The sequence below is a fragment of the Ixodes scapularis genome, unplaced genomic scaffold (assembly GCF_016920785.2).
Source record: "Ixodes scapularis isolate PalLabHiFi unplaced genomic scaffold, ASM1692078v2 PGA_scaffold1__304_contigs__length_218370807, whole genome shotgun sequence".
Classification (NCBI taxonomy): domain Eukaryota; kingdom Metazoa; phylum Arthropoda; class Arachnida; order Ixodida; family Ixodidae; genus Ixodes; species Ixodes scapularis.
In genome coordinates this window covers 2,952,868-2,973,131 of record NW_024609846.1, presented here as the reverse complement: position 1 = coordinate 2,973,131, position 20,264 = coordinate 2,952,868, and the positions used below count along the sequence as shown (strand labels likewise).

Sequence of the window (20,264 nt, the reverse complement as noted above, 5' to 3'; positions counted from 1 at the left end):
CAATTTTTATGTATTCCTTATTGGATTTAAATCGGTTGTGCCTCCCCAGGGCGGTACCGATTGTGGATCTTTATTTCTCAACCTTTTCCTTTGACTTTCTCGCCGCTCACCCTAACTTATGTTCGTGTGCGTCGCCACCGGAATCATTGGGCAGGTTCTAATTAGCCGGTGGTACCGCATTGTCAATTCAATTGGATTCTTCCTTTCTCCCTGCGTTCGTACAGGCACTTCAAGAAATTAGGGAGTTTCGCCCGGCCCTACCGAGTTCCTGTAGCTATAATGCTGATCAAATTACATGCGACCGGTCTAAAAAGGACAACAACAAAACAAAAAACTTGGGAGGTTTCTTATTCTTGTTTTTTTCGGTGTTCAGTGTCTTTTTGACGAACTAGTTCTGCCACAGAACTTGAAAAACGAATTTAATGGACGAAGCGAATTTAAAGCGGGGCGGAGGGAGCAGGGGGGGCGGCCAACCCTCACCCGAGGGGCTTTCGTTTATGGACGTCCCATCCTTCAACGCAGCCCCCTCAAGCCTGACTCGTAAATCCGCCCCTGTGAGTGGAAGAGTCCCATAAATATCTCCAAATATCTATCCGTCAAAATGGAATTCCGCATGTTTCCCAAATAAAAGGCAAAATGTACGAGGCAAGAGCATGACAGAAAATAACAACGAGTACCCCTCATATTTTACTTAGTTTCAAACTCGAAAAGATCGATCGGCATGGAATAGACCGGAGAAGGAACGCCCGATTGCAGCGCCCTCAATCAGCGTGTTTGCTATAAAATTTATTCACCATCGTTCTTGCTATTTACATCACCGTGTGGCTGCTTCCCGCGAATATTTGGTTTGCCGTATAATTAAATGAGATCGCATACTCATTTTACTTCGTAAAACACAGATGCATACGCCGGCGCCTTCGTGTTGGCGCGAATAAATTTCTCCTCTGTTTTTTACGAAGTATAACCCAAGCAGCACAATTCCCTGGTTCAAGCTTGAGCCCGCTTGGGCAGCCGGGGAAAGTTTCCCCGGCCCAAGCACCATTTTGCTCCAAGGGGCAAGCTATCCCCAGCCTGGCTAGCCACCCTGGCAGTTCAGTGGGGGTTCCTTGTCTAGCCAAGCTTGGCTCTATGGCGTCTCTACAGCCAGGCCCAGGCTGGCAGTTCAGTGGTCAGCCAAGCTTGGCAAAACGGTCTGAACGCAGCCTGGGCCATGCTGGCAGTTCAGTGGTCAGTCAAGCTTGGCAAAACTGTGTAAATACGGACTGGGCCAGAGTGGCAGTTCAGCGGTCGGCCAAGCTTGGCCAAACGGAGTAAATACAACCTGGGCCACGATGGCATTTCAGCAGTCAGCCAAGCTTGGCAATACGGTGAAAATGTAGCTCGGGCCAGGGTGGCAGTTCAGTCGTCAGCCAATCTCAGCTGTACAGTAAAGCTCGGTCGATTTACCTGCACCGGTGCATAAAAGTGCAGGGTGGTGCTTTCAGTGGTATCTCAATACACACACCAGAAGCACTGCCCTACACTTTTCTGCACCAGTGCAAAAGGTGCAGGTAAATTGAACGAGCTTAGTATAAACACGGTCCATTGCCAAGGACCAATTTCACTTAGCTGTGAGCAAACCTTGCAACCATCCTGGGAGGCCCAATTTGTACCCTTTGATAAGCTTGCATTACATGAGTCTTTGCATCAAGAAATATGATAGTGGACAAAACCCATTTGCAATTACCTAGTTCAATTCGATTTTTCGCAATGTCCTCATGAGTTGCTAAATCGCAACAGAACAAAACAATTTAAAGTCTGCCATTTCAATTTTGCTACAAGTTTGTGGATGGAATGCACGAGAAAGAAGACTCGGAACAATGTTTTTTCTTTTATTTCTATATTTTCAATTTTCGTTTTTGTTCTTGACATCACGTCTGTGAGATGTCCAAGATGTCAGCGTTGACGTCAAAGTCGCCCTCTGGCAGGCTGCTGGGCAGGACAGTGACGAATTGGGCTGAGAGGATGGCCGCGTCTTGAATCTTCTTGGCCATCCTCTCAGCCCTGCCTCCCTCGCGATCCGGGGCCCCAGACAAGTAGTCGCCAATGGCACGCTCCACGTCGACCACGCTGCCTCCCACTCGGCTCCGGATTATAGCTGGAGAAAAAGAAAACAAAAAAACAGCAGAAGCGAATGTTATGCACGCCACAAAGCAAGTCACAAAATGCATTAGGGGCCTATAGAAACAGGGGGAAACTCTCGTGCAGTAATTTATTCCAAGTCGAGTTTAGGGCTGCCGAGAAAGAATTACCATATTTATTCTAAACAGGTTAACCATTTGCTGGAAACTGTTCTTTACCAGTAGGAGTTGATCTGTAATCATAACCAAACAAGGTCGACCTATAGACCAATGCACTGTTTTAAACAAGCCTGCATTTGGCCACATTAAATGTAGGCACTGTGCATGCGCGGAAATGAGCTTCCTGTGAGGTGAGGCGTTTGTGCACGCACCATTTTGACAACAGCGTCACTGCGGTGGCGTGGCATCAAAGCCATGTGTTCGTCTACAAAGGCCTGTTCACACATACATCACAGCACCAACTCAGTGAAAAGCACCGACTTTGCACATGACCAGTGGTGTCACAAGAGGGAAGGGTGGGGGAGGGGGGGGAGTGCACGAGACGAGTGGCTTGCATGCTTTCGCATTCACAACTCGCAAGTGGAAAAGGTGGGGGGGGGGGGGCACCACCTTAGGTGCAGCGCTCGGGGGGGGGTGTCATGGCGGGCCACGCAACCCTATAATGGCATCACTGCATATGACCCCAGTTTTTCCTGCTCACACACAATTCAGAGCCAGCTTTAGGCATTGACAGCAGTGCTGAGTGTTATTTCAACACCAATATTAATCTGCTAACTAACCTAAGAATAAGCTAATGTATTCCCCGTTTGAGAGAACCCAGACGCTGCTCTCACCAGCCACTGCAAAGCAATGAAGCTTCATGCACGCGCACCATGGGCAGTGCATGATTATGAACTCTGAGCTCCATGTGAAATTAAATTTGTGCGACCAGGGGACCTAAGCCGCTGTGAATGACAGAAGAGAGCATGCGTGCTGGACAAAGAGATGAAGAGGCAAAATGAAAAAGAGGTGTAACAGTTGAAAAGGCAAACATAAGAAACAATTAAAACAGGTAACCCCATGAGAGTTCGACAGGACTGCAGTTCCCGACTGTAACAGCCGAAATAATTTTTAACTGGGAATGTATGAATGAGGCTCTACCGTATATACAAACAATACTTAAAATTGAAAGAATAAAATAAAATGTGGAGGACAAGCACAGGACAACCACATTCTTTCGTAATTGTCCTGTGTTTGTCCTTTGCGTGTTATTCTTTCAATCTTAAGTATAATTTTCAACTCAGTGCAATTTGTTTAGAGTCCCTGAAAGATTAAGTTTTTCATAATCCAGATTCCATAGCAATACCACTAACATGGTGCATTACTTGAAACATCAGCTCACCGCCTAAGATCACTAGCCAGAAGGGAAAAGCCTCGACTTGATTAGAAAATCAGGGGAAATGACTAACCATGATGATAAAGAAAGTGCTTGCTTTATAAACACTTATTCAGGAATTATATGAAAATACTCTTGCCACTTTACGCGCACGTTTACAAACCACAAATTTTGCTTAAAACTGATCCAGTAATTCTTCAGATTCTTGGCAGCTGACAAATTAAAAGAAAAAAGTTCCCATCATTTTTAATTAGCAATGAAGGTGTGGAATGAAAACACCTTACCAACGGCCACGGCACAGAGCTGCGTGCCCCTGAACGGCCGCTTGTTGCCCCTGCGGCCGCAGATGCTGAAGTGCATCTGCACCTGCTTCCGCAGGAGCCGCTCCAGGGTGCGCCGCACAGCCTCCGCGATAGTGTTGCCACCCAGGCCGGAGAGCTGCTCCTTCTACACGAATAAAAGAAAAAAATATTGCACTTTAAGAATCACAGTTCATTTAATATGAGTAAGATGAAAACTGACTATGGTATGGCATCCATCTCACCTAAGTGAAAAGGTAATGTGAAATTGCATTAACTCTGTTGACAGTATTTACTACACTATTATATAAAAGAGAGTACGGAAGATCTAATGAAAATAAACCCTGAAGAAGGGGAGCAAGGGAAAAAAAAGGACAAACACATATCTCGAAACACACCTAGCTGCATTTGGAGATTTGTGTTTGTCTTTTGTCGCCATACCTTTTCTCCAGAGTTACTACTGTTATTGTCCAGCTAGCTTCCACCTCTGCAATTATTGCATTATCATCATACTGAAGATCGATCCAGACTTTTACTGAAAGTAATTAATAGATCAGGTAATTGGCCCCTGCTGTTCTTGATGTTCTTGTTGCCTTCTTCCCTTCATTTTATACTTTCCAGCGAGCACTGATTGCCCTTAATCATTCTATATGCCCCTGTTCTTGACTCAAAAGTATGTAGAGGTGTGAAAACAATAAGGCCATATCTTCAATCGTAATGCTGCCTTAATAAGTGGCTGTCTGTGACTAAATAGAGATAATGGTTAAGCTAACATTTTGGTAAAGTTTAGATACGAAGCAGTTGAACATATGCCGTCGCTCCATTTCTCAAACCGGTTGAGCCACAAGGCACTAACATATAGTGAAAAAAAGTTTGATATTCACCAGGACAGCCTGATCAGGGGGGTTGATGAGGCGCCTCTCTGCTGCCTCAAAATCTTCCATTGTCGCCAGCGGTAAAATAAAAACCGCTGGCGGCACTGGGGCATCAGGCGGGCAGTTCGCACGCTCAAGCTGAGCAATGCGCACTGCCAGCTGTTCCTGGTTTGCCAGGACCTGCGCCGTGTCCTGGCGGAGAAGGTGCACCTCGTGCCGCACATCCAGCACCACCTTCAGTAGCTCCGACTGGAAGGCTAAAATAGAGGCAAAGAAAATTCTTGTGGTCAGAGATCTACGAAGGAAACGTGCTGAAAACAACACTTCACCTAAGACTAAAAAGAAAAAAACAATGATAAAAAAAATTATAGCTCAAAAAAATATTTTTAAGCCTTATGCAATTGATGGCAGCAAATGTAGGCCGTCCTGCCAGTGGATCTTTCATCGCACATATTGTTTACGTCCAAGCAATAAATTATATTTTGTTCCACCTTTCGAGAGACCAGAAACCTACAAATCATAGACGTGATTGTAGCTTCAAATTTAGCTACTTTAGAAATTCCAGCTCCAAATCTGTACCCGTTATCACCTCAAGGACCACAGTAAAAAAAAGTCCGGCTCCTAGCGGATCATTACTAATTTCCCCCTTTATGTAGAGAATTAAGATACATGCAGGCACATTTTACATCAAATATATATTATCTTATGGAGCCGTACACATTTCAAATGCCAAAAGCATTGCTGCCCCCTCTGACAACGAAATCGTATGAGAACTACTACTTGCAGCGTATGAGTAATGTGCAAAAGTTCATTTTTTTCTTAAGGTGAAAACGAGTATAGCTATATTTGAAAATGATATCCCCAAATTTAGCTACTCCCCCCCCCAACCACTCCCCTTGGCCAGTGACCATGGAAAGCAGGGTTTGGGGGGGAGGTGAGGTTTGAGGGCAGCACTGTTGAAGGCCTAGGGTGGCAAAATGTTAAGTTCACCTCTCGTCACAAGATTTTCGGAAGGGGCACAGCGTCACTGAAGGTGCGCAGCCTCATGATACGTTGTGGCACTGGACTGGTGATTATGGTTTATAGCATCTACTACTGTCTTGTGTAAGGTGAAATAGAGCATAGGAAACAGCCTCATCACTCCACAAGATTTCAACACAATAGGTAAGCTTCTTAAAACAAGCTAAACATTAGTCACTTTTCTTAATCAGGCACTAGTTTTTTTTTAGATATTTGAATAATAAAAATAAAACAGCTGTCACTGATAATAAAAATAAAACAGCTAGCTTGAACATGCAAATCAACCCAAGCTATGGGCACCAGGTTGCCCCACCTAGCCCAGAGTGGCGGAGGGGTTAAGGTCGCAGGTCTTTCTCCGCCACCACTACTGCCGGCTAAATGGTGCCACCTGCTGCCCTATGTGTGTGCTTACTTGCACAGTCACCGACATTTTTTACTGATGTAAGCGATTGCTGGCATCATGTGTACAAAGTCTGCTTTGGGGTCCCTCAAGGCACTGATACCGACGGACGTTGGGGTTCCTTAAGATACTGATATCAATGCCACTGATAAAGAGGTCGCAACCGTTGGACATATGGAAAACTATTTTATCTCAGAGTTGATGAAATGACATGTCGCAACTAGGATGCTTTCATGTACTATCGGGGAAAAATGAAATGCGAACAGAGGAGCGCGTGGCTCGCGGTACAGGCTGCGCCGCCTGGAAGTGAGCCTAGGAGCGAGGGTGCGTGGCCTACTCCGACGTGTTCACGCCCCTCCCTCTGTGCTCCTCAAGCTTCAGCAGTGCGCCTCTTAGTGCGCTGAAAGCTATCGCCGCTATCTTTGCTGGCTCAGCGCGAGCGGTGGAAAGAAGCTCGCCGCACTCGCCGAGCAGGCAAAGATAGCGGTGACGGCTTTCAGCGCACTGAGAGGCGCACTGCCGAAGCTGGGCGAGCGCCAATCGAAGGGCGTGAACACATCGAAGTAGGCCACGCACCCTCGCCCCGAGGCTCACTTCCAGGCGGCGCAGCCTGTACCGCGAGCCACGCGCTCCTCTGTTCGCATTTCATTTTTCCCCGATAGTACACTTTGCTCAGGTTGGCAATACTTGCACTTTCATAACGATTTTGTTTATTTTTTGCTTAGGAGCATGAGAGGTCTTCAATTTGTGATTCTGGAGTATGATCGTTTGTATACGGAGTATTGCCATAACTGCAGACTTATGGCAAGGCCACGTCGAGGCATGTCCAACACTCCTGTTTTGGTGTAAGCACCGAGTGCCTGACTTGGGCCTCAAAACGTTTATTTAACAAGACCCCCACCGCTGCCACCTGTCGGTGCCACAGTGCAACTGCCATCATGACAAGCATCAATGTTCAAAAGGCAGAACTGGTCTCATACAAAGCTAGAAGTATGAACAGATAGGTTTCAAAGGTGCCCCTGCTGCACGAGGATTCATACAGCCAAGGCACATTTTCTAAAGCAAGAAGGCTTGCCATTCACGTTAAGGTTTCAAAGGTGCTTCTGCTGCACAAGGATTCATGCAGCCAAGGCCTATTTCTAAAGCAAGGGGACTTGCAATTCATGTTGAAGTGAGATTATGTAGATATCAGCAATGACCGGTTCATGTAAAGATGTCAAACATGTTGTTCTTAACAGGCAATCAAACATCTCATTCTTGAAATGTAAAACAGAGCATTACGAGTGATGGGCAGGTTTTGTTTTGGTGGTCGAACTATATCGAGAGTATGGGCATTTAATGCCATACTAAGGGCATTGGAAAAATGAAATGTACAGATGTGATTGTGCCAGTCTTCTAAACTTGGTCAGGTCAATATTAAGCAGTGATCGTAATGAAACATCTGGTATGCTTACGGGACATGGTAGCCTCAACCACCTGAGCTGCCTCAGCTGCCTCCAAATTCCGCCTCCTGGGGGCTTGCCGCTCTGCCAGGGCTGTGGTAAAGTATGTTTTAGTCTCAGATTAAGGTCTTTCAACTCGTCACACAAGTCATTCACACTTTTCAGCAACTACATATCAGCCATTTTGGCACAGCCAGTGTCCATCTCTGCCCAACATCTCAAGGGCAGTCAATGTCAAGAAATCTGACAGATACGCTTCAAATGCACACCTTTTTGGGAGGCAAAGTATGTTTGTCAGCTCCACTTCCAAAATGAGCATAAGGTGTCCAAAGCTTAAGCTTGGTGACTTCTTTTATAAACGGTTTTCGAGGCAAGCAAAAAATTTTATGAGTGACCGGAGGCAGCAGATTGGAGGCGACAGCAAATTTTCTGCAGTCTGCCAAAAAAATGTGCATGTGAAACGTGTCATCACAAATGCCGGTATAGACAGCCTTTTTTAAAGGGATGCTGAAATGAAAATTAAAATATACTTCCCACGTTAAGAAAGAAGTTAAATGTAATCACTGAAGTCAGCTAATGACAATCACACATTAGTATTTTTAACAGATGGTTATATTTTTCGTTCCAAACAGCCAATTCCATCGAGAGCAGCTGTCGGAGAGCACTATGCTTCTTGAGAAAACCAGCACCTACAGCGCGCTCGTGATGTAAGGTTTAACTTCGCGGGCAAGGCTACAAGGAGGCTGGTGTGGTTGTGAACTGTGCCACTTGGTAGTGTCAACATGTTACAATCTGGCGGTTCAAGAGGCCCGCTTCCCGCAGAAGTTGAATAGGCACGGGAGAGAAGGGAAGTTCGGTTCCGCCAAGGGAGAGAAGGGAAGTTCAGTTCCGCCAAGTTTAACAGTCTATGCACGCTCAGAGCTTAGCACAATACCTCTAGGGAGTGGCACTGCTTTTATGTGAAGTTTTACTTAACGTTCGGAAGCATCCACCAGGTGTAATCTGGTAATAAATTTTTTTTTTTTATTTTTTTTTTTGTTTTAAAAAGTTTTTTGGCGTCAATTGAAACTAAAAATTGGCATCTTTGTGGTGTGGCCAAAATGTGCTTGGTATTTAAACCATAAAATAGACTAGGCATTTTGCTGCAGTACCCCTTTAAAGGGATGCTGAACCGAAATTTTGATTACACAAAACACGCGGTAAAAGTGTGCAATGGGATGCTACAAACACCAAAACACCACTCATACAGCGATATCTTGAACGGATGACCAAATTTTTCAAGAAAAGGAGGCGCATTTGAGAGAGATGATGTCGCCATGTTTCTCCGAGAAGGAGAGGGAACGGCCTCGCGTCTTCTCTGCCTCACAGCCTTGAGGGAGCGAAGCGGAGAGAGGAGGAAACTCGGTATAGTGATGTCACGCGCCTCGTCGGCCTAGTTCAATCTGGACCTCTTTTTCCAAAAATGCGGCCATCCATTCGAGATATCGCCTTACGAGTAGTGGTGTAGGGATTGTAGCGTCCCGCCTACATTTCCTGCATTGTTTTTTCTGAAATCCAAATTTCGGTTCACCATCCCTTTAAACTAATAACACTGGCTGTATCAGACGGTGGACAAGGGGAAACATCTCAGCTGTCTCATTTATGCTCATCAAATCATTAATTCCAACAGTTACAATTGTTACAAGAACCTTACATGCAGAGTGAAAGAGGTATAGCAGCTCAAGAGTGAAGCCACTGATCTCTGACAATTTGCTGGATCGCGCATCCCCGCTTGGTTGCTGTAGCACAAATGCGGCCACCGCACAGTCACCTTGCCACAAAAAATCTACCTTTCAGAGCGCAGCTAGGGTGGGCGGCAGCGTGCTGAAGACACGTTTTCTGCTTAGTTATTGTCATTTGTCGTAGAGGTTGTTTAAAACCTGGCGTAAATGGTGACCTTCGTTGGCCTTCGAGAACATGAGCAAATTTGTACAAAAGTCCAGCACCAGAGGAGAAAAGCACAACTCCTTGAAAGCAAGTCTAGCCGGTCTAGCGGCATGATAGAAATTTCCTTGGTATGCCAAACTGCTGCATCTCTGTGCCTTCACACACGTGGATAGCGATCAAGAATCGACGCCGTGTTGATGTGTTTTGCATGTGCAACGTGCGTGAAAATCTATGTGCCTCTGGAGCAGCGTTTTACTTTACTGTGGTGACTGTAGTGTCGAGACCGGTTATAACAAAATAGCGGCTACATCAAAGCAATCTCGATTTCCCATTCCCTTTCACACTTCGTTAACCAAAGTCAGTTATAACGAAATAGCGGATACAGCGAAGTGATTTTCGATTCCCGTTGACTTCGTTATAACCGGTCTCGGCGGCATTTGTAAATTGCGGCGTTCGTGGTCCAGATAAGTCTGATGCAGTGGCGACGGACGAGGGGGGGCGGCAGCGGTGGTTGAAGGGAGGCTTTCTTGTGGGCACTTACCGAGGTGGTGGAATTCATGAGTAATCGCATGAGGTTACGATAGAGCAGTTTGCAGTAAGTATATATGCAATTATTTTTATAAACAAAATAAAGTGTGCTATTTGAGGCATTCAGCAGTTCCAATGAACGCAACACTTTATGCTTGTTATATAATGAAGCACATAAAAAAATTTTCCGGGTTAGACTCTTTACTGACCCATGAAAATTACAGTATGAATGTTACTGGATCTTATGATTAGGCCTGCGCTGTGCTCTATAAACCGCCTTGCCTGGCGGTGAAGTCTGATCTTTGAGTAGCACCAAGCTGTTAGCTTGACCGGTATCCAAGGATGCGAAGGCACAGAGATGCAGCACTTCGGCGTGCCAAGGAAGCTTTGATCACGTTGCGACACCGACAAGACTTGCACTTGGCGAGTTGTGCCTTTTTCCTGCAGTGCTGTACTTTCGTAAAACTTTCCACGCGTTCTTAAAGGTAATTGTCAACGGTTACACCAGGTTTTCAAAAAATTCTCCGGCAAATGATAACGAACGAGCAGAAACATATCTTCAGCACGCTACCGCCCAGCCTCGCTGCGCTCCAAAAGGTTGATTACCTGTGGCACGATGGCCAACCGGTGGCCGCATTCGAATAGCGGGGAAGCGCAATCCAGCAATTATCGTAGAGATCAGTGAGCGAAGCAGATTAATGCTAGCCACAGTTTGTTGAACATTTAAAAAATAGCTGATAACCTTGTATGTGATATCTCTAGAAATACAAACAAGCGGGTTAAATATACAACTTTCCTATGTCAGTCTAGATTATCTGTGAATCATTGGAAAGAGCCGACTGTGAAACTTACGAGATGTAGGAGCCCGACTTTCTTTGGACCACCCCTTACTGGATGGAGGGTCTGGGGCCCTGCGCTTGGGAGGGGCTGGAGAAAAGTATCACAATTTACTTTCCACATGGGCAATTATGGCTTGGCCAGAGTGCCCCTTTTCTTTCTAAAATCTTAGACAACTTTTATCTACTCGTTTAGAATGCAATGCATGCAAAAGGCATGAACCCCCCCCCCCCCCTTTTTTTCTTGCTGCCATACTGCCAAAATGGAACATCAGAAAGGTTTAGGCGTGATTTTAAAACAAACTCTCTTTAATTTCATAAATTATTGTTTGCTTATATTCACATAAAAGAGGAATTTTGTATCCACGAGCATCTTTCAAATAACAAAATCTTAAAATCCCAATTCAAATTAACTGTTTTCTAAAGTCAAATGGAGGAATCACTTTTTACAGTTCTAGATAGGTTTGAACCTTCATGAATAACGTGTAGATTCTCATGTGTAAAACATGTGGAAATAAAGCAAGGACACTTACCCCTTGCACAGGCACCTCCCAGGCCAGTAGCTGCAAAATCAATGTCAAGTGTAAATACATTGTCAGTGTCTCTCGCAAGGTAAAAAAAAGATGAAATATATTTTTCTTTACTGTAGGCTAACTCACGTGGAATGGGCACTGAGAGACGCACAGGAGCGTCGGCCGTGTTGTCTCTCCCAGTGGCTAGAACAGACATATTATCAGAATAAAACTAGGTTAAACAAAGAACCATTTCTTCTGCTGAAAATGTTAAATTGCTATGATCAACATACCTCCATCATCGGGCTCCCCGACATCTGTGCTCTCCAAGCACGAGTTCTCCAGCCCCTCGGTGGCCTTCCTTTTGGCCTTCTTGTATGTTTCTTTAAGAGAAAGCAAATTGATACAGACCCACTAATTATTTAGCTCGTGCAAAACCTGGTTTACAATACTGCAATGCCAACCCATAACAGAGCAAAAAATCACTAAAACCAATTTACAATTTTCTAGATATGGTTCCTTTCACAGCTTACAATACCAAAAGGATATATTATTGTAGTGTTCTGCCGGGAAACCGGCATTTGGGGGCAATGCCTGATAGCAGCACTCTTTCAAGATCAGCATTTGTAAAGGCTTCAAATACTTTTTTTTTTATGTACAGCACAGTGTGGTGTCTGCTGCTAGCATGAGAAGCGCACTGTTGCTTGCATCATTCTGAAATTTAATGCAAAGGCCCCATATGCAGTCATGGTCAGAAGAAATGCAAAACATCTGCAGCTGCACAATCAGTTGTCGCGATTCCACAAACATCTACACAGAGCAAAATTAACTTTGGCTCAAAAAGCAGCAATGCCGAGAGAATAAACACCCATGACTGAAGCACTTAGTAGTGTATTGGGGTTTATGTGTTGAGAAAATGACTGAGAGAATAAGACGAGAGCTCACAGGGACGTCGGAACACTGAACTCTGGTTGGAATGATTAGTGGTAGAAATAAAGCTAGCTGTTTTTATCTCCACTGCACTCATCAAACGTGTTTGAATTTGAAAGCCCAATGCCGGACGCTGGCATTCCCATTCTGATGTGTTCGACAAGTGCAGTTGAGACAAAGATAGCTAGCTTTAGACCTACGCATCAATCATTCCAACCAGAGTTCAGCGTTTTGACATCCCCATCCAACCTCGTCTTCTCCTCTCACTCAGGTTTTCGCCGCATAAGGTGACACTTTCATTTGTAGGGCGAGTGCAACTTTGAAATGGCGTGCACTAGGAGCAGCCGAAGCAACTTTAGCTGCTGCTTGCGAGCTTCAAATCTGTCCATTGTATGTAAAGCCCCATTCACGCACTTGCATTTGACTACGAATGAATGAGACACGATCAGCTTTTAGCCTCTTGCGACTGCCTACGACCGGCTGCCATTGCTGGACTGCTGGTCATAGGCCTTCGCAAGAAGCTTAAAAAATCAGTCTTGTCTCAGTCGGTCCTAGTCAAATGCATCTGTGTGTTAACGGGTTTTCATAAGACCTATAAGCCGGAACATGTAAACGTGTGTCACTCAATACAGACATGGCAACCTAGCAAGTGCTACGCTCCCTTTCGTGCGTGTGCAGTGCAAGACTACGGCTTTTTGAAGAACAGAGATACTCCAGGCTCACGCTCGTTTCCTACACTGGCTGCTGACAGTGCTATGGCAACTGTGAGGGAAAACGTGCACGTAAAAGCTCTGCTCTATCGCCACATGATACATATTTTTGACTATGAAATTTCAATTGCAATCATACTCCCAGAGAGCTCGCATTTCATTACCAGTCAAGTTTCTGATGCTGCTGTCAGGTTCGATGGGCTAGCTCAACACCATCTAAAATAATCAAAGCACCTGCACTAGCATTTCGCAGTCATCACAGTGAGATCGAGCACTGAAACAGATCAAGTGCTGCATCTTTCATGTCATTGTGATAATGCTCCGAGCTACTCTTTCCTTTCTGTTATCACAAGTCATATGATTTGTTTCATCTGTCTATATTTATGGTTGCACCAATAAATGGGGGATTCTTGGTCACTCCCGAATGGCTCTCTGGTTGTCTGACCTGTCTGAGACGTCATCTTTGATCGTGTCTGCGGGTTTGTCGGGCTGTGAAGGCTCTGGTGCTGGACGAGGATTCCAGTCTACGTCCGGCAGTAAGACCAGGGACGTAGTCCCTGGTCTTACTGCCGGACGTAGACTGGAATCAGCAGTCATATGATCAATTAGTGAAAATTACTCAAAGCAGTCATATGATCAATTAGTGAAAAGACGGTGAGAGAGCACGTGAGCTGGTGGTAGCTAATCATGTCGTATTGCACCTGAGACTGCGGTGGAAGAAATCGGAAGAACTTTCAGTAGAAGGAACGTTCTCTGTGTCTGTTTGAGACGTTCTCTCTGATTGAGACGTTCTCTGTGTCTGTTCCTTCTACTGAAAGTTCTTCCGATTTCTTCCACCGCAGTCTCAGGTGCAATACGACATGATATGATCAATACAAGCTTGCCGTCGTCTGTCAACAAACCATTGGAATGCTACGTTTTTGGCGTCGATGTGTGTCCCCATGCTCTTTTCTATGTTGCAATTTTTGCTTCTATGTCCTCCTGGCAGAGTCAGACTACTTTAGCAGCCTAAGCAAAATTAACTAGGCTTGTTTCACTGCATGTGGCGATTCTTTCCGCGTAGACGCCGCAGAATGGACGCTAAAGCCTGATTCGCAGGATGAGATTCTGCTTGCTATTTTCAGTCATTATGTCGCTCCAGCTGCAAAAGCATGAACTGTAGCGGAGATGGTTGACGTTGATACGAAAAATTGCAAGCAGAATCAGTCCAAGTGAATGAGACATAACAAGTCGGTGATGGCAACTAGTAACAATTATCAACATCTTGTATCTACTGTTTACACTGAGCCTGCTTACCTTGACCAACCTTCAAAATTAAAGGTCTTTTGAAGGCCTGCGCTTACTCCATATTGCAATTACCAGGTCAATGTTTTCGCTACGGGCCGCTGTCGTTTGAACGAGCAGGAACGTTTGGAAGAGCAGACAACGGTTTGAACGATCAGGCAGCCGTCCGAACTTGAAGACACACTAAACATAGTCCGCGGGTGGTCCAAACAACTTGGCCGTTTTTTTCACATTCATGTTGGAACAAAACAAATGAATTCGATGGCCATAAGTATCCGCGAATTCAACTCAAAGTGCTTTCTGTACAAGCAATCGTGGTCCAATGCCATCTGGTTTTCCTTTTCACTAGCCCTGTCCATGTTTTTGGATGAACCAAGCAGGCAGAAAACTCATGAATACTGATCCTCAAACCTTTCGCAACTGTTTTGGTACAGCCTCAGTTGCTGCATTTTGACGAGAAGGCAAGTTTTTGCCTGGTTTCTTCTAAAACACAGGCATGCACGCCCCGCATGGTGACTTCCACCCACAGCCCCAGACCGGAAGTGTGCCTGACGCACCACCACCGCACCATGACATAACAGAGCTGAATTTGTGTATATATATAGACAAAGTTTTCGGGATCGAATTGGGTAAATACTAGATAAACCTTTGTCTTATTAATGTGGCCAGCTTACATTATGGACAATCTTAGGAAGGAACGGAGGTGTCCATATTAACGAGGCATCCCTGTATGTGCAAACTACACTCTCAGTCCAAATCTAAACATTGTTTACCTTTAGATATACTACATGATCATATCAATGACTAATGCCCCTAGGTATGTGCAAAGATTTCACAACTTGAAGCCACGAGGATATCATACAAACACCACTTACTGCAATAGGAGAACACCCGCACAGGGTGGAGGGGCCACTCCTCTTCATTCCCAGGTGGGGCCTGAGACTGGGCCAGTTTTATCACTGATGCCGGTGGAACGTTTTTTGGCCAAGAACACATCGTCTTGTCAGCATCGAGCCAGGCCGTCGGAACAGCGGCCACGCTGTCGTCCCCGACAAACTCAACCGCACAAAAAGGGCGGTTTTCCTTTCTGTAATGAATATAACATTTTCGTTACTGCAAGGCAAAGCCACAGCTGATTAGCAGTGGGTAATAATTCAAGATTAGGGCCGTGCTGCTGAGAAAGGGAGGATGGGCCTAAGAGGACACGGAATAAGTTGATGAGGGCTCACTCGCGTGGAACTGAAGATGGACGGTTTCTGCGGCCCAGCAGACCCGCCAATAATGAAAGACGTCCGACTCCGTCAAAGGTTTGAGCATGACTGACCTATGATCACGGGCAAGCGCTCGCAATGCACGGGCTCAAGTGCAAGCCCGTGTAAGTGGCACACCGAGTTCGTGGTGTGCCACACTATTTATTTTTAAATACTGCACAATGTACCTTGGGTTTAACAAAGCGACTAAGAATGAGATAGAGTTCCTGAGGGCCGGCAATCAGAGCATTTTATTGGGGAAAAAAAACGAGAGAAAAATCAGATTTCTTTTCTTACCTATGCCTGTTAAATGAAATGTCACAAATGTTTTTGTTTTTTTCCTAAATTCACACAAAAAGGTGTGCATACTGACCCAAAAAAAGAGAAGAGTTTCATATTTTTGTTGTAACTTACGATTAAATTAAGTTTGCTATTTGATATTAAAAAAAAAATGCATTAATTTACTGATCTCTATGACAATTGTTAGATCACGTTTCTCCACTCCGCGAATGCAGCCACCAGACGGCCATCATGTACCAACGGGATGTTGACCAGTTAAAGCGTTTTAAAGGGATACTTCAACGAAATTTGAAATATACCCGTCGTGTTCACAAATAGGCTGAATATGATCCACAATATCCGTAAATGACAATAAAACGTCTGTATTTTGAGCCTGATGGCTGTGTTTTTCGTTATAAACGGCCCACTCTGGCAAGTGCTCGGAGAGCAGCCAGCGGAGAGCACATGGCCTCCGCCGCAATCGTGACGTAGTTTGTCTCGAGATGAGCAAAGCTGCGTCAAGGCTGACATCGAGAAGATGTCCTAGACGTTCCAGCCACGGAGGCGGCTGCTTTTATACGAATTTTGAGTGACGGGTTAATCTTCTATAATCTTGTAGAGGAACAATAGCGGCATTTTGGGACACACAAAATATATTCTCGGGGAGGCGTTAGCAGCAGCCACCGGGTGCTCTTTGCTAATCGTTTAACTCGTTTTCAAATTCCTTTTGTGTCTTTTTCAACAAGAGATTGGTGCGTCTGATGTGATACTGCTCCCTTGAACACGAATAGACCAAGAAATAAGCGCCGAAATTTCGTTGTAGTATCCCTTTAAGAGGCTGGGCGGCAGTGTGCTAAAAGACACGTTTTCAACTTAATAGCAATCATTCGCTGAATTTTTTTTTTTTTTTTTCCTTGTGTACTTGGTTATAGGTGCCTTTGAGAACACATAGAAATCTTTATGAAAACATAGCACGGCATAAAAAAGTCACAACTCATTGAATGCATGTCTTGCGGCGGGATCAAAGAACATGCCTTGGAATGCTGAAGTGCTGCATCTCCACCCTTGCACACTTGGGCATACTGAACAAGCATTGAAATCGTGTAGATGATGCTGAAGGTCTGTCGTGTATGAAGATTTATGTGCCTCTGAAGCAGCGTTTTACTTTACTCTGAAGACTGTATTTGTAACTTGCAGCACTCGTGGGCCAGCAATTAGTTGATTTTGTGCCGACAGAACACAGCGGCGGAGAAGATCGTTCTTTGCCTCCGGGACATTTCTAGCAACCAAATCTGTGGAAGGGAATAGAAATTTATCTTTCTCGATTCCCCCATCTCCCACTTCCGACACCCCTGATAGCATAGCTCAAAAGCGTCAATGTGATTTGTAACCCATACATAACTGTGCTGCTCTGTTTTCAGGTGACATGAGTAATTCGGATCCATACGAGTACATTTTAAACACTGCCGATAGCGCATGATAGCAACCACTCATAGTGCAACCAAACAGAACTGCTGGACTATCCAGAGATCTGCGAGTGATATGTATGCGGCAAAGACATGTAAAAAGCGACACACCTTCAAAACCTTCCCGAATGGTTAACACATTCACACGACGTCTACTTTTTATCAGTGTCCAAGCGTGCGAAGGCAAGGACGCAGCATTTCGGCGTGCCAAGGCATGTCCTCTGATCATGTCATGAGACTTGCATTTGACGAGTTCTGCCTTTTTCCTGCAATGCTGCACTTTCGTAAAACTGTCCACATGCTCTTGAAGATAACATAGTAACCACAGGGTTTTAGAAAATTTTTTGTCGAATGATGGCAAACAAGAATGTGTTTTCCAGCACGGATGCCATCTAGCCTAATGCTCAAAAGGCTGACTTCCTGTGGGCACAAGATGGCAAATACAAAGCTTTCGGTGGCCGCACTCATGCTGCAGCGACCAAGCATTGTCTACTGGTGATAAGTGTACTGATCAGCACTGATCAGAGCACCAAGCACTGAACAGTGCGACCAAGTAGGGCATTACAGAGTCACATCTTCGCGCTAACTTACCACTTCGGAGCATGCAAAACTTATTCTTAATATTTATTTAGGCTGACAACTGTACGGATACTACCCATTCAGCCCGCTTCAGACGGGGCAACTTTTCAAGCACTTTCGGGGTTGCTGGCGGGTTGTTTCATAGCTTTCCCTAGATCGACACGAATTGCTGAAATCGGGTTCGGCCCCTGTAACGAGTGGGCTAAAGCGCACACCCAGCTCGACGCGCGTGGAGCGAAAGCTCACGCTGCAGAATCCAGGGATCCTGGGTTCGAGCCCCACCCCTGCCCATTTCGATGAGCATCGTACCAGCGTGCGGTCGTGTATCACTACTGCGTGGTGCACGTTAAAGACCCCACGCTAGCGGTGTACAGCACTGGCTAAATTGCTCATCTACAGCAAGTGACTTGTCGCAACTTTAAATTGCTGACCAACTACAGGCTGTATTCACCAATGTTTGTTTGCAAACAAGCTCGCTGCCGCCCACTATCGGCGGACCCCTGCGCGCTTCCGGTTTTCCTCTTCTTTTCCTCTTGCCACACATCCTTTTGTTATTTGTACTACGTTCTACAAAGCGCGTAGGTTCTTACAAACCTATTACAGGTACCTCTCCGAAGGAAAATCTTATTTTCCGATCGCTGTGTGTTACTGAAGAAATAAATACACTACCGGAAGTCTACTGGGGCACCAAATACTGTGGCGCCCTCGTGGTACTAACTCCCACCGAATGCGGTGAATAAATATCCCCGTAACCCAATTTGCTTTTTTTTTTTTTATGATAACTGAAGACTTGGTTCTGGTTTGAAATTAATCGCTTTTGGAAATGAACTGTTTCAGAAAGATGAGTTTGTATTTTTAACGCAATTTAAAGATATAAAAACATGTTTTTAGCATGTAACTGTGCGTCTAAATAGTGCAAGGAAAATAAAATTTCCTGATGATGATGGCAAGTCGTAGCAATTCGGCTGCTGCGTGCGAATGCGGGAGGTCCGTGCTGCTGGTGTTGCGACGTAAAGTTGCTGGGCGAAATTGCACGCGCACTGGGCGAAATAGCACGCGCACTTGATGTCATTGAGTGCGCGTGCAATTGTACTGCATCTTTATACAACCGCGTTCGCAACCGCTTTGCGAACGCGGATCCGCTTTCAGTGTGAATGAGCGGTGAAGCGGGCCTTAAGGGCGGTTCAGACACTTGCGTTTGAGTGCGTTTGACTGCGTTGCGTCGAGAACGGAAAGCGAGTCACCGGCACATCTGTGCTTCGTATGAAGCGTGGATTCCAAGGAATCATCTTAGCACGCGATATAAGCAGCAGGGATGTCCTGGTTTCTCGCTGCCGCAACGCAGTCAAACGCAGTCAAACGCAACTGTCTGAACCAGGCTTTAGGGTGTTTTGGTAGACCGTACGCTTTCAGGTAGCGTGCCCAGAGATAACGTGCCCAACCCATGCTTCAAAATGACGGCACGAGCTCCCCCTAGCAAAGCGGAGCTCGAGCGTACGGTACTTCACGAGTAATAGCGGGATAACTGAGCGCGCGAGCTTCTCAACGAGCGTCGCTCGAGCAGCAACATCGTTGTGCGCTCAAGAGACGAAGATGCACGGAACGCGGTGACGCACACACTGCGCCGTCTCAATCACACTTCGACAAACTCTTGTGCTCTCTGCTCTGTCAGTACGCCCAATCGCATAGTTCCGCATTAAAACTTCAGCCGTGCTCGAAAGTCAAGTAATAAAGGGGTCACTTACCCGGGCTGCCAGGACATCGTCGACGTTGAGCTTGTTGCGTCGTTGCAGCAAAAAGACAATTACACCGCTCGAAATATTCGATACGAAAAACGAAAGTACTCAAAAAATAAATCCCTAAATCTAAGAAATCTAAATACAAAAATAAAAACCTGCTCACTACGGAACCTCGTGCTCAGAAGACACGGGGACACAACACGAAATAATCGTTACAAAAACGATAGTCGATAGTACTAAAAAAAAAAACCTAAATCTACGAAATCTAAATACAAAACAAAGAAAAGCTGCTCAGTGCAAAACCTCGGGCCCGAAAGGAGACCTAAATTTACGAAACTTAAATAATACGAACCAAAGAAAAGTCGCTCAATACGGAACCTCGTGCTCGGAAGGAAACACGGGGACACAGATGAAGAATACAATTACACAAAACGAAATAATCTATATAAAAACTAACGTAATCTACGAAATCTAAATAATATTAAACAAAGAAAATGCGCTGCTCGGTGCGGTACGTCGTGCTCGGAAGAAGACTCGGGAGACACGGGGACAGACCTGTAGAATCACGGAAACCGAGGGAGAAAAGGGACCTAGGGATGTAGGGAAACAATCGTAAATTGCGTTGGGCGATAACTCGCGCCATCTGGCAAAAAACAAAAAAATATTAGGTGTCGTTGATTAGTGGGCGAGCATT

General features: G+C 45.3%; 1 protein-coding gene across 2 annotated transcripts; it reads right to left on the bottom strand.

The window, feature by feature from the left end:
- Positions 1-1,860: 1,860 nt before the first annotated feature.
- Positions 1,861-20,248, bottom strand: LOC115316451. Of its 2 annotated transcripts, none has more exons than XM_040219879.3 (10): positions 19,577-20,248; positions 15,133-15,344; positions 11,627-11,716; positions 11,481-11,537; positions 11,355-11,384; positions 10,838-10,912; positions 7,544-7,624; positions 4,679-4,926; positions 3,780-3,942; positions 1,861-2,137 (listed from the first exon to the last, which is right to left on the bottom strand). In XM_040219879.3, the coding sequence occupies exons 1-10, from the start codon at positions 19,591-19,593 to the stop codon at positions 1,911-1,913; spliced, it is 1,200 nt and encodes a 399-aa protein (XP_040075813.1). In that variant the 5' UTR covers positions 19,594-20,248; the 3' UTR covers positions 1,861-1,910. The 2 variants fall into 2 exon arrangements, with proteins under 2 accessions (XP_040075813.1, XP_040075814.1); XM_040219880.3 differs by lacking the exon at positions 19,577-20,248 and adding an exon at positions 18,501-18,624 and having other exon boundaries at positions 1,878-2,137.
- Positions 20,249-20,264: the final 16 nt, after the last annotated feature.

What these genes read in the sequence shown, in the direction of transcription:
- LOC115316451 (XM_040219879.3), bottom strand. An exon ending in TCTCTCAGTGCCCATTCCAC is followed by an intron (nt 11,385 to 11,480) that starts GTGAGTTAGCCT and finishes TTGATTTTGCAG; the next exon opens with CTACTGGCCTGGGAGGTGCC. An exon ending in GGGAGGTGCCTGTGCAAGGG is followed by an intron (nt 10,913 to 11,354) that starts GTAAGTGTCCTT and finishes ACTTTTCTCCAG; the next exon opens with CCCCTCCCAAGCGCAGGGCC.